The sequence below is a fragment of the Auxenochlorella protothecoides genome (assembly GCF_000733215.1).
Source record: "Auxenochlorella protothecoides strain 0710 unplaced genomic scaffold scaffold104, whole genome shotgun sequence".
NCBI lineage: Eukaryota > Viridiplantae > Chlorophyta > Trebouxiophyceae > Chlorellales > Chlorellaceae > Auxenochlorella > Auxenochlorella protothecoides.
Window position 1 is genome coordinate 39378 of NW_011934462.1, and position 14181 is coordinate 53558.

Genomic DNA, 14181 nt, shown 5'->3' on the forward strand with positions numbered 1-14181 from the left:
CCCCCCGGGGAAAGGAAAACATGCAGAACCGGAAAGCCTACCCATGGTCGGTGCGGGAGCCAGCGCCACCCGGCACTTGTATGAGTAGGGCGCCAGCTTCTTCCAGGCCACGCCCGCGGCCGCCAGCGCACGGCATAGCTCCGCCACGGCGGTGGCGGGGCGTGCGCGGCAGCTCCAGCCCAGGCGCCACTGCCGCGCGACCACGAGGCGCGCGGCGGGGTTGGCACCGGGCGCCGGCGGCGCGCGCGCGCCGCCGGCGCCGCCCTCCTGCCCTTCCGTCATCTCCTCGCGCAGGTAGGCAGAGGAGGGCATGCGCCGCCGGTTGTCGGCCAGCAGGTAGTAGGTGACCGTCGCCTTGTTCTGCTCGCGCCGCTGCACGCTGGCGGCCAGGAAGGAGGGGGAGAAGCCGAGGCGCGCCACCTCGCCCACCACCTCCTCGTCCAGCGCGGCGGCCGAGGCCACGGGGTCGGTGTGCATGACAGCCAGGTAGCGCGGGAGGTGCACCGAGAACCAGGGGTGCTGCCTGATCTCGGGGATGGTGATGCGCTTCAGGGGCTCCACCAGCAGCATGCGCGGGATCAGGTCGCGCGCGCCCGGGGACAGGTGGCTGGGCAGCGTGTAGATGCCGCCCTGAGGGGTGTGTATTGTGTGTGGTGGGGGGGGGGGGGCGGGCGTTGGAGGGCGGGGAGGGGGATGAACAGCGGCGAGCCGAGGGTGGATAAAGGGGGTGAGGTTGGAAGTGTCCTCGGAAGGTGAGGATGTGTGCGAGGAACAGGAAAGGCGCCTGCAGGTGCATGGCCAGGAGAGACCACTGCCCAGCAGGTGCCTCGGCAGGGGGGTTTGGGTGCAGCGGACCCGGTCCCCTCCCCCCCCCCCCAACCCCCCCACATGCCCACCTTAATCTTCTTGAACAGGTTTGGGATGTTCTCGTCGTCAAAGGGCAGGGAGCCGCAGAGGAGGGCGTAGAGGATGACGCCGCAGCTCCACACGTCCACCTCTGGACCCGCGTAGAGCCTGCCGGAGATGACCTCCGGCGCGGCGTAGTTGGGCGAGCCGCAGGAGGTCTTGAGGAAGTGGCCGTCGCGCATGACGTTGCTCAGCCCAAAGTCCGCGATCTTCACGTTCATGCGCGAGTCCAGCAGCAGGTTCTCGGGCTTCAGGTCGCGGTGGACCACCATGTTGCGGTGGCAGTACTCCACCCCAGACACGATCTGCTGGAAGAAGCGTCGCGCCTCGTCCTCCATCAGCCGCCCCTTCTCCACGATGTAGTCGAAGAGCTCCCCAGACTATTGTTGTGTTGGAATAGGAGGGGTCATGGCGATGGGGATGGGTGAATGGTTGTTTGCATGCAATCAGGGGGGGGGGCATCCCGCGCAGGGGCCGCAGCAGCCCTTGACCATCAACCAGGCCAAGAAGTCTCCATGGCAGCCTCAGGTTCCCCTACCACCAGGCAGGGCTCCGCTCTCCCACCTTGACATACTCCATGACCACGTAGATGTCATGCGCGGTCTCGATCACCTCGTACAGGCGAATGATGTGGGGGTGCATGAAGAGGCGCAGGATCTTGATCTCTCGCCGAACTGCAGGTCGGGGCAAGCAGGAGGAGTACATGCAGGTCTGCCTGGACCTTTGCGCGAGAGTGGCATGCAGCAGAGTTGCCCTTCACACCACCCCCCCCGGGGGCGGTGCGCAGGCACCTGACGCCCGGCCAACCTCCACCATCATCCACCCCGCTCTTACCTTTGTCCTCCATGTCCATCTGCCGGATCTTCTTCCTGTTGAGGATCTTGATGGCGACCTTGTGTCCCGTCAGGATGTGCTCAGCCACCTTGACCTGCAAAGGTGGAGGTGGGGGAGCCTTGTTGGTCACCACCACACGACCACCCACCCTTGAAGGGACTCACCCTGGGGTGCGCTCGGATCACATCCGCCGGGAGTACCTTGCCAAAAGAACCGATCCCTAGAGTCTTGCCAAGCCGGTAATTCGACAGGAAGAACTCCGTCCCCGTCTGCGCCATGGGATTGGCGCTGGGAACCCCGGGGTAGGCCACGGGAGGGGCGTGGTGGTGCGCTGCGTCTGCCATCTCGGAGCGATGCAGAGGAAAACAGCTCGTAAAAGAGAGGCAGGCGTGCCTATTTCAAAGGCTCCATGCCCTCCTCTTGCCGAGATCTCTGTACCGGAGCTAGGTGGTCGGGGCACGATAACGACGGGGCTGGCTAGAGAGGACAGGCAGCTCTGGACCTGGACGGTGCCAAACTAGACAGAACAATCACTCCTGACGGATGAAATATCGGTGTGGGTCCCTGGTGGCATCAGGAGTACCGCATTTTGCGGTGGGCACCCTTGCGATTGATGATGACGTGGGTGCATCGAGGGGTGAAATCTAGCCTGTTGGTTCTGGCCAGCCCATTCTCGCCCAATCCTCAAAACCTCCCACTATCAGCGCTGACAGTACAACCACGAAGGAATCAGCTTGGTGTGTGTGGCATTGCCAGTTCGGTAGAGTCTGGGGGGGCAAGGTTCCACCTAGTCGAGCACTATCACTCAGGTAACCGCCCCAAGCCTCTCTCATTACTTTGGCCTCCTGGACTCCTTGGCCCTGACCTTTAGCCGGATGGGCACCCCCTCCAGCCCAAACTCGGCGCGCAGGGACTTGGTGAGGAAGTTCTGGGTGGAGGACGGCATGGACGCGGAGCCCGACACCCAGGCGACAAAGGTCGGGGGCCGGCCCTTGGCCTGCAGCATGTACTTGATGCGCCCCACGTCCTTCCCTCCCCCGGTCGTGTAAGAACTTGCCAGCTGGCGGGAGACGGGAAAAGGTGGTGTGGAGGTCGCATGAGTGTGCGGCTCCTCCGCCCAGGGCACCCGCATGCGGGCTCTGCGTCCACAGCCAGGCCGCGTGCAGCGCACCGCACCTCAGGCAGGTGGGCAAGGCCACGGTGGGGAGTGCAGCAGAAGAGCTTCCGCCCCTGTCATCCTCAGCCCAATCCCACCCACCCCACCCGCCGACACCCCTCCCTGCCCCAGCTCACCCCAGCCACAAAGCGGTTGAGCCGGCCCGTGGAGATGCGCAGGTTCCAGAGGCGATACACTTCGTGCACCGCCGGCAGCAGGCCTGCCACATCGGCGCGCAGCGCCGACATGGGCAGCAGGCGCACGCTGGCGCCGGCGGGGAGGCCGCGGTCTAGGCTGCGCCGCAGCAGGCCCAGCACACCCGCCCTCGCCTCCCGCCCCAGCGCGTCCATCTTGTTGGCGGCGATGAGCAGCGCGCGGCCGTGCAGGATAACGTCGTTGGCCAGCATCAGCTCGCGGTGTGTCAGCCCCTCGCCATGCTCCGACACCCTGCAGGGGGCCAAGGGGGGTGGGGGAAAGAATGCTTGCATTTGCTTGACAAAGGCAACAGGGTCGCGCTGACGCTGGGACCACTGGGACGCATACATCCGCACCGCCGCCTGACTCAGCGTGGCGTTCGTGCCCCATCCCTTGCCCGGCCTCATGAACACGGCTGTGCCAGTACAGCTAAAGTCCCTCCTCCTCCACACTGGGCACCTGACGCCGTCCACGACCAGGACCACGACCTGCGCGCTGTGCATGGCCGCCGCGCTGTCTGCCAGGGAGCGCTGAGTCAGTACACCGCCGGCGTCAGGGTCATGCGCGTCGAGGCGCGTGCGCCGCACCCACCCCGCCGTGTCCACCAGCTCCAGGATTTGACCCTGGGGTGGGAGGCGGCGGCGGCGGGGGTTGGGGGCAGTGTTGGGAAGAGACCGCGTCCGGCTGGTGGGATGCTCCTCGCTCCGCGTCCTCTAGGGCACCACACACCCAGCCCCTGGCCATCATCCAGTGATGTGTAGGGCCCACAGGGTTTGGGATTGCCCACCCAATGCCCCCTTTGCCCCCCCTCCCCCCCACACACACCTCGTGGCTGAAACGCGCTGTGACTGCGTCGCGCGTCAGCCCCGGCTCCGGCCCCGTCAGGCATCGCTCGCTGGCGAGCAGGGCGTTGCAGAGCGTGGACTTGCCCACATTGGGCAGGCCCACCACCGCCATGCGCAGCAGCGGAGAGGCCTGCGAGCCGGGGGACTGGGCTTTGGTCGCGCTGTCTCTTTCAGTCGTGCGCTCCGCTGCTGCGTCACCGCCTTCAGCGGCCGGCGCCGCGTCGTCGGGCGCCTGCATACCCTCCGCTGCGAGCCCCGGCGGCCCGGAGCCCCGAGCGCCGCCCACACCAGCTCCCTCCGCGCCGCCCATGCCAGCTCCCTCCGCGCTGTCCACGTCGGCTCCCTCCGCGCCGCGAACGCCGGCTCCCTCCGCGCCGCCAACGCCGGCTCCCTCCGCGCCGCCAACGCCAGGTCCGCCCGCGCTGCCCACGACTCCCCATGCCGCCCCCCGCACGGCATCCAGCAGGGGCTGCAGGCCTGCATACAGGTCGGCCATGCCCTCCCCCGCCTCGGCCGCCACGGCGACGGCGGGGCCGAAACCCAGGCGCGGGCTCTCCGCCAGCCCCGCCGCACTAGTCTCGCGCCGCTCGCACTTGTTGGCCACCAGCAGGACGCGGTGCGGCGGGGGTAGGCGGCGCAGCCAGCGCGCCAGCTCCACATCCCCGGGCAGCACCCCCGCCCGTCCATCCATGAGCAGGAGCGTGACGTCGGCGCGCGCCAGCACGCCTGCCGTCAGCGCCGCCGCGCGTGCCTGGATGGAACGCGGCGCGCGCGCGCCCAGCTCCGGCTCCATGCCCGAGGTGTCCACCACCGTGAAGCGCAGGTCCGCAAGGCTGGCGGGCGCCTCGCGCCAGTCGCGCGTCACGTGGCCGTCCGGGGTGTTCTGCACCAGGGCCATGCGCCGCCCGGCCAGGCGGTTGAACAGCGCGGACTTGCCCACATTGGGGCGGCCCACGATCGCCACCTTTGCATGGGCAAAGGAGGGTTTTGAGACGGGGGCGGGGGATTGTGGGTTGGGAGGGGGGACTCTGGAACCATCCCAACAATCAAGAGGTGTGCAGGGCGCCAGGCCCACACAGAAGACATAGGCAGGCTAGGTGGGGGTCTTGCATAGGTCCATGACGACGCTGCTGGCACGCAAGGATGCAATGGCGATGCGAGCCAGGCGATTGATCGCCACTCCAACAAATACATCTCCAGCCATACCAAAGCACCATCCAACCCACCACAGGGAGACGATCGGCGGCGTCAGAAAAGCATCGCCATCCTCTCAGAGCTCCACATGCTCCTGGGAGCTGTCGACGGGGGGTCCGTGGCCCTAGTACCCTCGCCAGCAGGGTCCAGGTCACACCCCACATGCCATGTGCGCAGGCGTCGCACAAGGTGTATACCAACCTATCCCCTCGATGCCATACAAATAATTGCTAGTTACAGAATATCGAGCATGAGCGTATCTTCTCATCTATGGGCTTTCCTGTTCACAGCAGGGGCCCAAGGGTGCACCGAGAATGCTGCGATGCATGCTGGGCGGCGAAGAGCTCGACTCGGTCTGTTGATGCTTGCCTAAGCACGCGCGTCCAACGGGGCAAGGGTGGGCGGAATCCACTTTGGAAATATATATGTGACATCTTCCAATACTCTAGAAGCGTGGCGAGACAGCTTTCTCGATGACAGACTCGGAGGAGAGTAGGGGTGGTGCAGAAACAAAGCCGGACTCGGAGTCCCCCCGTGAGCGCGATGTGGAGATGCGGGAGGCTCCTCCTAGGAGTGAACGCACAGAATCGTACAAGGTCTTCGTAGGCGGAATCCCATGGCAGCTGGACGACTACAAGCTGAAAGACTGTGAGCACTTCCCAGGGGGATCGAAAGGTTTATTTCGGCAGCTTTTCAGCACCATCCTACGTGCATCGTGATTCTGAGCACATGCTGTCCATTCACTCGGCGCTTCCCCACTCCTGATCTCCTCAGTTTTTCGAGAGTTTAATCCCGCTACGGCCACCGTGATGGTTGACCGCGTCACGGCAAAATCCCGTGGGTTTGGATTCGTTACCTTTGCGGAGGAGGACGACATGAAGGCAGCCATCGAGTCCTTACACTCCCACGAGATCGAGGGCCGACGCATCTCCGTGACCAAGGCTGTGCCGGAGGCCAAAACGGCCCCTGGCACGCCGGCGGGGGCTCTCAGGAATGGGGGCCCTCTCAGGAATGGGGAGTACCGACCACGCGACGACCGAAGGTGGGACTCTTGAATGGCTCTTGGAGCAGGCTAAACATCTGGTGGGCACTGCCATCTCTTCATTCACAGGCATCCTCCAATTCCCCTGCACAGGGCTAGGCAGAGGGAAGGGAGACCAGAGCGCTCTGGCTTGGGTCCTGCCGGGTGCGACGGGGTGAAGGATCACCTGCACTGGAGCTGCTGGCTTCTCAATCGCTCATTCAGTTTGCCCCATAGTGTTCTCACGGCTGACCTATCCATGCATGCCGCTCCCCAGACCCAGCCGAACATATGATCGCGGGGGCTATGGCAGACGCTCTTCCGCAGCCTCTGGGCCAGGATATGATAGGGGCCCCGACAGAGGCTATGGCAGGAGTGGTGAGCGAGGGTACGACCGAGACTACGCTCGACCACAGGATCGATCATGCCCCGCCAGGTACTCTGCTGCCACCTCGACAGATTATCATGCTTTGGCGAATGTCCTATGAATCAGGCTGGCTGCGTGTTGATTTCTGCAATTTCTGAGGATCCTGCATCATGCGCTCACGCTATGCGAGCCATGCGCTGGTGATCTCATTATTTTCTTTTGTCTCTTTGTCCCCACAGTGGGCCCTACGCGCCTGCATACGAGCGCCCAAACTACTCGGTCTATGATCGAGAGCCGAGCCGCGATGGGGATGCAAGGTGAGTGACTCTCGCTGATGATCAATGCTGCTTAGAGTGGGAGCTGGGTATGTGCCAAGGGAGGGCAACCCCCAACTTCATCAAACACTCAGCTTTCCTGGCTCCATGCCCAGCCCTCCCGTCACTGCACAGGGCTCCTTCACGGTACAACCCCGCTGAAAGAGGAGTTGCATATGAGCCTCGTCCCATGTACGAGCCTCGCCCCGTCTACAATGATCGCTCGATCTATGAGCCTCGCCCCGTCTACGATGACCGCCCAGTGTACGAGCCTCGCCCCGTCTACGATGATCGCCCGATCTACGAGCCCCGCCCCGTCTACGATGACCGCCCAGTGTATGAGCCTCGCCCCTACTACGCACGCGATTATAGCGCGCCGGTGTATGATGCGCCAGCGTATGATGCGCCGGCATATGATCCGGTGGCATACCAGCCGACGGCGTATCAGCCAGCGCCATACGAGCCTCGCGGCGGGGTGGAGGCCCATGCGCCGAGGGGTGCCGGAGCTTACGAGCCGCGCGGCGGCTACAGGCCGCGGGAGGAGGAAGACCTCTATGAGCCTCGCGGGCGGTATGAATCAGCACCCCAGGAGTACAGCGCTGAGGCCTACAAGGCGTCCTCCGAGGACCGCTCTTCCCGCGGGTACGGCCGGGAGCGAGGCCATGAGCGGCCCCCTCGCGCGTCGGGACCCTACGACCGGGCGCGATGAGAGGGAGGTGGGGGGGTGATTGGGACGGGCGCCGGCTGCAGTGGTCGCCATGCCGGCCGGGTGACATGCGCCAGGCCAGCTCAGCGCTGTGGCTCACAATGGGACGAGGGGAGCGCACCGCACCAGCGCACCCCATGTCTTGAGAACCTCCAGCCTTCAGTGTGGCTCAGCAGACTGAGCAGGACAGCAGCCGTCTATGACGGAAAGGAAGGACCTCGAGTGCGAGGCAGCTCGCCCAGCCCTGGTCAACAAGTCCTCTTCAGCCAACAATCTCGCTGGCCTGTGGGAGCAGGCCTGCTGGCAGCATGCTGCCCGGGCAATGAGACGCATGGCACCCAGAGTAGCAGCTTTCAGACATGCCCAGGGCTGTCCCTGTCAGCGTCCATGCTCTCTGCACTGTGCCAGTAGCTGCCCACATGCCACCGGACCGTTCAGTATGCTACAGTGCAGCTTGTGGGAAGGTACCGACAAGCCATCCCAAGTGCAGCGGCCAGGCCAGGCAGCGGACTTGGTATCAAAATTGTGGGAGATGCATGCAGCGACTCCTTGCAAGAGGTTCATGTCGGGTGGTCAGAGCTCCGGCCCAAGCGCTTCTCCTTGAGGACGCATTTGGTCGAGGTTTCCAAGCCCAGTGTCAAGCGTGGGGAGTCAGTGGCTGTGCGCCTCTTCAGCACTGCTGTGAGGCTCATCCGCCAGGAGCTTGGCTCGGAACTCGTGGCTGATCACCTCCTGCATTCCGTCGTGTGGATGACGCCTGCTGGAATGGTATGTTCTCCTAGGTGGTGCCTCATGCTTTGGGGCGACTGGCATGCACCAGGCTGCAGTGCCGCCAGCACAGGAGGAAGGCTGCGGGATGGCTGCCCGGGCTGCATGCACGGCTTGCCCGGTGCACAACCTCTACGGACATGCCCTCCCTCAAGCTCACCCTCTGCTGGCGGATGAGGTCCACTGCCTCTGCCACGCTGGACACCTCAGCTTGTGGGTGCATGTGCATGCCCAGCATGCGCCACATAGCCACGCCTCCTGCTGCAAAGATGCCGCAGAGCACGAGGCTGGCACCCAGCGCCTTGGCCTGAAGATCGGGTGGGTTGTTGGTGTTGTGTACCTCTGCATAATGGATGCCAGGGTGCACTACAGCGCCCTGCAGAGGTTATAGACTCTTCCATCACCCCCCCATTCTCTCACTGCCACTGGGAGAGCTCGTAGCCGAGCTCTGGGATCCACCCCCTCCTCTGCGGGGTTGGGGCAGTGGACCACAGAGTGTCAGGGAGCTGCCCTCCCTGGCCTAGCACACGGGCGTCCCATCACAAACGCCGCACCTGCTAGTTGTTTTGCTGTTCCCATATAGTGTGCCCCTCCCCCGATCATCGCCCCCGCCAGTGCGGCTCCCATGCCCGCCAAGGCTGATTGGGTCGGGGTCACGGAACGGGTGTCGTGGGCATGCTCCGACATCGCGGGCGCTGCTTCCAACGGGACGACAACGCGGGGTCCTCACGATGCAAGGACGTGTTATCAACTCGCATGCAGGGGAGCTCGCGATCTGTCGATTGTGCACCGCATGCTGCCACGGCATGCTGTGGTCCCTCAGCACGTCGGCATATCATCTGTACCTGGCCCCCTTTGTGTGTGGAGTCTAATGTCGTGGGACTACAGGTACACGTCAGGTCCAGGGATCAGGCAGCGGCGGTGTGAGGTCCAACCCCCCCCCCTCCCCCACCCACACTACTCCCACTCAATGGTGCTGGGCGGCTTGCTGGTGACGTCGTAGACGACGCGGTTGACGCCGCGCACGGAGTTGCAGATCTTGGTGGAGACGTAGCGCAGGAAGTCGGGCTGGAAGGGGAACCAGTCCGCGGTCATGCCGTCGCTGGAGGTGACGGCGCGCAGCGCCACGACATGGGAGTGGGTGCGCTGATCCCCCTGCACTCCCACGCTGCGGATGGGCAGGAACACGGCGAAGGCCTGCCAGATGTCGTCGTACAGGCCCCACTCCCGGATGGCGTTCACGTACACCTCGTCCACCTCCCGCAGCGTGGCCAGCGCGTCGCCGGCGGTGACGTCGCCCAGCACGCGCACCGCCAGGCCGGGCCCCGGGAAGGGGTGCCGCGCGATGAAGCGCTCGGGCACCTCCAGCAGGCGCCCCAGCGCGCGCACCTCGTCCTTGAACAGCTCGCGCAGCGGCTCGATGAGTGTGAAGCGCAGGTCCTCCGGCAGCCCGCCCACGTTGTGGTGGCTCTTGATGGTGTGGCTGTGCTTCTGCCCGCTGCCGGGGGGCGGGCAGCTCTCGATCACGTCGGGGTACAGCGTGCCCTGCACCAGGAAGCGCGGCGCGTGGCCCAGGCTCGCCTCCAGCCCCGTCGCGTATTCCTGGAAGGTGTCGATGAACTCCTTGCCAATGGCTTTGCGCTTGGCCTCCGGGTCGGTGACCCCCGCCAGCCGGGCCAGCATGCGCTCCGACACGTCGATCTTGGTGACGGGGAGGTGCAGGTGCTCGCGGAAGGTGTCCATCACCCGCTCCGCCTCGGCGTAGCGCAGCAGGCCGTTGTCCACGAAGACGCAGTGCAGGCGGTCGCCCAGCACGCGGTGCACAAGGGTGGCCGCCACCGTGGAGTCCACGCCGCCGGAGAGCGCGCAGATGACGTGGTCGGTGGGGCCCACCGCCGCGGTCACCTTGGTCATCTCCTCCTGCAGCACGTCGGCCATGTTCCAGTCGCCCTCCAGCCCCGCGACCTCAAACAGCAGGTGCCTGATTTAATTTTTTGAGGGTGGGGTAGGAAGATAGGGTGGGGTGGGGTGAGGGGAGAGGGGAACAGGGGGCATGCAGGGTGATGACGGCCAGCGAGCACAAGTTGGATGGAACATGGGAACTTGCTAGGTGAGCCCTGACACAGAGGAAGAATTAGAGGTCTCGGACAGGGCGCTGCAGGCCTGGCCCCCTCACAGGCCGAGGCCTGCCTCGACAAGATCCCACACACATGTGCCCCAACAAACAGAGCCGCTGCCCCACTTGATCATGGCGGAGCCGCGCTCGGAGTGGACCACCTCAGGGTGGTACTGCAGGCCGAAGAACTTGCGGGATGGGTCCTCGATGGCGACGCACGCGCCCTGCGGCGATGGGGAGGGAGGGAGGAAGGCCTGAGCTGCTGCGCATCTCGTAACAACCCACAGCCTGCCCGTTGGGGGGGGGCAGGGGGGGGGGGCATGCAGGGAAGGATCGCCACCCTGAAGCCTGCCTCGATGGTGCGTCCATCATCAGCTGGGGTACTGCAACATATGCTCGTCCGTTGTCCACCTCCATTCTACAACCACACGGGCACCTGCTCGCTCTTGGCAACGGCGCGGAAGCCTTCCGGGAGGGCGGTGGCCGAGTCGCCGTGGCTCATCCACACCAGCTGCCGGTCGGCCTCCTCGCCCGCGTACAGCACGGAGTCACGCTCAACATTGATGGGCATGCGGCCGTACTCGCCGCTGTCCATGACGGTCTGCACCACACCTCCCAGCTGGTGCACCAGCAACTGAAGGGTGGAGCGGGGATTGAATGGAAGTTGGTGGGCTGGGGGGGAGCGCCGGCGTGGACACCCTGTCACCCGCTTCAAGATTGAACATAGCCACCCATCAGTCAGCCCCGGGCTGACCTGCATGCCATAGCAGATGCCCAGCAGTGGAATGCCAGATGACTGGCAGTAGGTGTAGAATTCGGGGGGAAGCAGAGGGGCCCCCTCGGCATGCACAGAGTTGGGGCCGCCTGACAGGATGATCATGCGGGGGTTCACCTCCTTGATGGCATCCTGCATGGCCAGGCACGCGCATTGGTGGCGGGACTGGGTGCTTGCATTTGGTCGTACATCCCCTTGGACATGCATGCGAGGCCAATTTGGATCGGCAAAGGCATGGGCGAGCTCCCGGCGCCCTGCTGCACTCCCCTCACCATGCTGGCATCCCCAGGCAGGAGCACAGAGAGCACTCCAGCGTCCCTGATCCGCCGGGCGATGAGCTGTGTGTACTGGGAGCCATAGTCCAGCACCAGGCAGACGGCGTGCTTGGCAAACACGGCCTTCGTCGCGGCCTCCGGCGTGGGTACGGGCGCCATGCCGTCGGTGTGCTTGCACCAGGCCTTACCGCTCCACGACCCGTATCCAATACGTGCGATGTTTGGAAGTGTCGTTCAAGTCTGGCGTGAGGTGAAATGCGGTATATACGTCGCAGGTCCTCCTGGTCTCGCGCCCAAACCCGCTTTCCATACGACTGCTTGAGGAGGTTCAAAAATCGGGGAGTGGAGGGCTCCCAACACTGAGCGCCACAACAAACCTCCCTCATTCTGTATCTTCAACTATAATGCTCCCCCCAGTCCTGGGTGCTGCAAGACCATCCCCAGGGGGGGTGTGGGTGTGGAGCCCCATGATGCCGGGGGTTGCGTCGTCACCCCAAGCATGGACGCCCCCGCCGGCGGCCTGCTGGGCGCCAGGCTGGCGGCTGGCGGCAGGCCGCACCCCTTGATGGTGGCCGCCTCGCCGGCCTCCCCGCCTCGCTCCAGCGCAGCGACGAACTCCGCGACGGCCCTCACCACCCGCTGCACGCCGTCAGCGCCCTCCGCGCCCCCCGACTCGAGACTGGGGCCCAGACCCTGGAGCACCACAGCCCGGGCGTCCGTCCCCGCGGCCGGTCCGCCGGGGGCAAACAGCGCTCCCAGTCGCTCCGGGGGGCACCGCGCGTCGCGTCCGCCCACCACGAAGAGCATGGGCGGGCTCAGCGCCTCCGCCAGCCGGATCAGGGGACCCTCCGAGTCGCTGGGCGGGGGGGCGCCTGCCCGAGCCTTGGGCGGCGGCGGTGCGGGCTCCTGAGATGAGGAAAGGGGGAAGTGCTCGGTGGGCGCAGCAAACGGGCACAGGCTGGCATGTGGGGTCTGGAGTTCCTGGCATGTGAGGGAGGCTGCCAGAGCAGCAAACGTGGGTCAGACGTTCCCATGCTGTGCCAGCACAGCGCCCGGAGGACAAGCTGGGGCAGTACAGGTGCTATCGAACCTGAAGCTGATCGGCATCGAGGGACCACACATACAGCCGCCTGTCTCCCTTCCCTCTGCAATCGCCCCCCGAGTCGTCGCACCAGCAGCGGGTAAGACAGCGCGACATAGCCCCCGATCCTGATGCGCGTCTTGGCGGCCACCGAGGCGGCAACGCGCGCGCCGTTGTCAAAGCCCACCACCACCCACTGCTGCACGGTGGCCAGGGCCAGGGGCGACAGCGCCGCGCTTTCCAGAGCGCGCTCCAGGATCCGCTGGCGCCGTGCCTCTTTCTGGCGGCAGTGGTACCGCATCACGATGTGGCCCGCGCCAGCGAAGCGGTTGACCAGGCCGCGCATGAGGGGCGAGTCCCAGTCGCCGGCCTCCAGCCCGTGCGCCAGTAGGATGCCGATGGGCTGGATGCAGGCGCTGTCCAGGTAGGTGGCTGGCACCGTCAGCATGGAGGTGCAGGTCTCGTTCTGCCCAGCCAGCTGCACAGGGGTGGAAGGGAGGGGGGCAGGGGTTATGCAAGCCCAGATCAGGTGGGATGCTGTATGATTGTAGGACTGGTTCATCCCTCCAGGGGCAGCAGGGCAACCTCGTGAACGGTAACCTCACTTATGCACCTCTCAGCTGGTGCCACGACGGCACACCAGGGCACATGACCTGGGAGCATCAGGATATGATGCATGCATTCCCCTGCGTTATTCCCACCTCCATCTCGCAGCTGAGGTGGCACACCCCGGCCTCCTCGTCCATGCGGACGCCCGCGGGTGGAATGAAGGCGGACTGGCCACCCTCAACATGCCAGTGGAAGCGAACCATGGCTCAGTACAGCGCAGATGCTATCTATTCCTGGCTCATCATGAAATACGATGCATAGATGTCGAAACCGTCGCGTAGTGGGCTAGTACGGAATGATTCTCGAAAGTGATCGTCAGACACAAAGGCTAGGACTCTGGGCTGTAGAGGACTGTCAGCTATTGAGATTGTCCTTGTTTTACTTCATTCATGAATTGTTCCACTGCCCATTTTAATTCAGTAGACCCCTTGCCATGGAATGAACCACCGATGTCTGATTTCCCGCCAGGAAAGCAAGTGTTGGTGACCACCCCCCGGTACTGCGTTTTAGGTACTGCCCTCTTGGCACAATGGTAGAATCGCGGCGACGGGTCTCCATAGGCGATCCGAGGGCCGGGAGAAGTCCTTTCTGGGGAGGAACAGGAACCAGCTACGGTAAGCGGGAGGTGTGGATCCCTGGGGAGGGCTGGAGCCCTCGAGCCGCCGCTGCTCGCCCTGCCGGGCAAGCCTGTCGAGGCCGGTGCTGCCCCGGTTCCTGGCTGCGGACACGGGAGTCGGGGCAGGCCATGCCCAGCATTGCGTGCAAACGAGGTATGAGGCAGGAGGTTCGTGGCCGTCGCTCACGTCCCCGGCCCCCCCGCCCCCTCCACAGATGGGTCGCGTTATCAGGGGCCAGCGTAAGGGTGCGGGCTCTGTCTTCAAGTCCCACAACACCCACCGCAAGGGTGCCGCGAAGCTGCGCACCTTGGACGCGTCCGAGCGCCATGGATACGTCAAGGGCGTGGTGACCGAGGTCATCCACGACTCAGGCCGTGGCGCGCCACTCGCCAGGGTGCGCCC

At 64.9% G+C, this 14181-nt stretch overlaps 5 protein-coding genes across 5 annotated transcripts in view; 2 read left to right on the forward strand and 3 right to left on the reverse strand.

Annotated features, from left to right (window-relative positions):
* Positions 1–2084, reverse strand: part of F751_0394 (SNF1-related protein kinase catalytic subunit alpha KIN10) — a gene marked incomplete at both ends in the record, with an annotated part of 3700 nt that extends 1616 nt beyond the window's left edge. The window contains 6 exons of the mRNA XM_011403513.1: positions 42–189; positions 349–630; positions 897–1286; positions 1471–1580; positions 1741–1834; positions 1941–2084. Coding sequence (XP_011401815.1) covers positions 42–189; positions 349–630; positions 897–1286; positions 1471–1580; positions 1741–1834; positions 1941–2084 — 1168 coding nt within the window. The remainder of the gene's footprint in view (positions 1–41; positions 190–348; positions 631–896; positions 1287–1470; positions 1581–1740; positions 1835–1940) is intronic.
* A 488-nt stretch (positions 2085–2572) lies between these two features.
* On the reverse strand, positions 2573–8993 carry F751_0395 (GTPase Der; the record flags this gene model as incomplete). The annotated part of the gene is made up of 7 exons (XM_011403514.1): positions 2573–2800; positions 3094–3343; positions 3551–3714; positions 3917–4066; positions 4391–4900; positions 8467–8613; positions 8964–8993. 7 exons carry the CDS (start codon positions 8991–8993, stop codon positions 2573–2575), a joined length of 1479 nt encoding a protein of 492 aa, XP_011401816.1.
* F751_0396 (hypothetical protein) lies at positions 7898–8263 on the forward strand (the record flags this gene model as incomplete). Its single annotated transcript, XM_011403515.1, has 1 exon — positions 7898–8263. One exon carries the CDS (start codon positions 7898–7900, stop codon positions 8261–8263), a length of 366 nt encoding a protein of 121 aa, XP_011401817.1.
* A 270-nt stretch (positions 8994–9263) lies between the features above and the next one.
* F751_0397 (GMP synthase [glutamine-hydrolyzing]) lies at positions 9264–13365 on the reverse strand (the record flags this gene model as incomplete). The annotated part of the gene is made up of 8 exons (XM_011403516.1): positions 9264–10287; positions 10549–10646; positions 10859–11056; positions 11177–11329; positions 11470–11662; positions 12032–12378; positions 12645–13031; positions 13255–13365. The coding sequence occupies 8 exons, from the start codon at positions 13363–13365 to the stop codon at positions 9264–9266; spliced, it is 2511 nt and encodes an 836-aa protein (XP_011401818.1).
* Positions 13366–13993: 628 nt separating this feature from the next.
* The window catches only part of F751_0398 (60S ribosomal protein L8), a gene marked incomplete at both ends in the record, with an annotated part of 2092 nt that continues 1904 nt past the window's right edge, over positions 13994–14181 (forward strand). The window contains one exon of the mRNA XM_011403517.1: positions 13994–14173. Within this exon, the coding sequence (XP_011401819.1) occupies positions 13994–14173 (180 nt within the window). The remainder of the gene's footprint in view (positions 14174–14181) is intronic.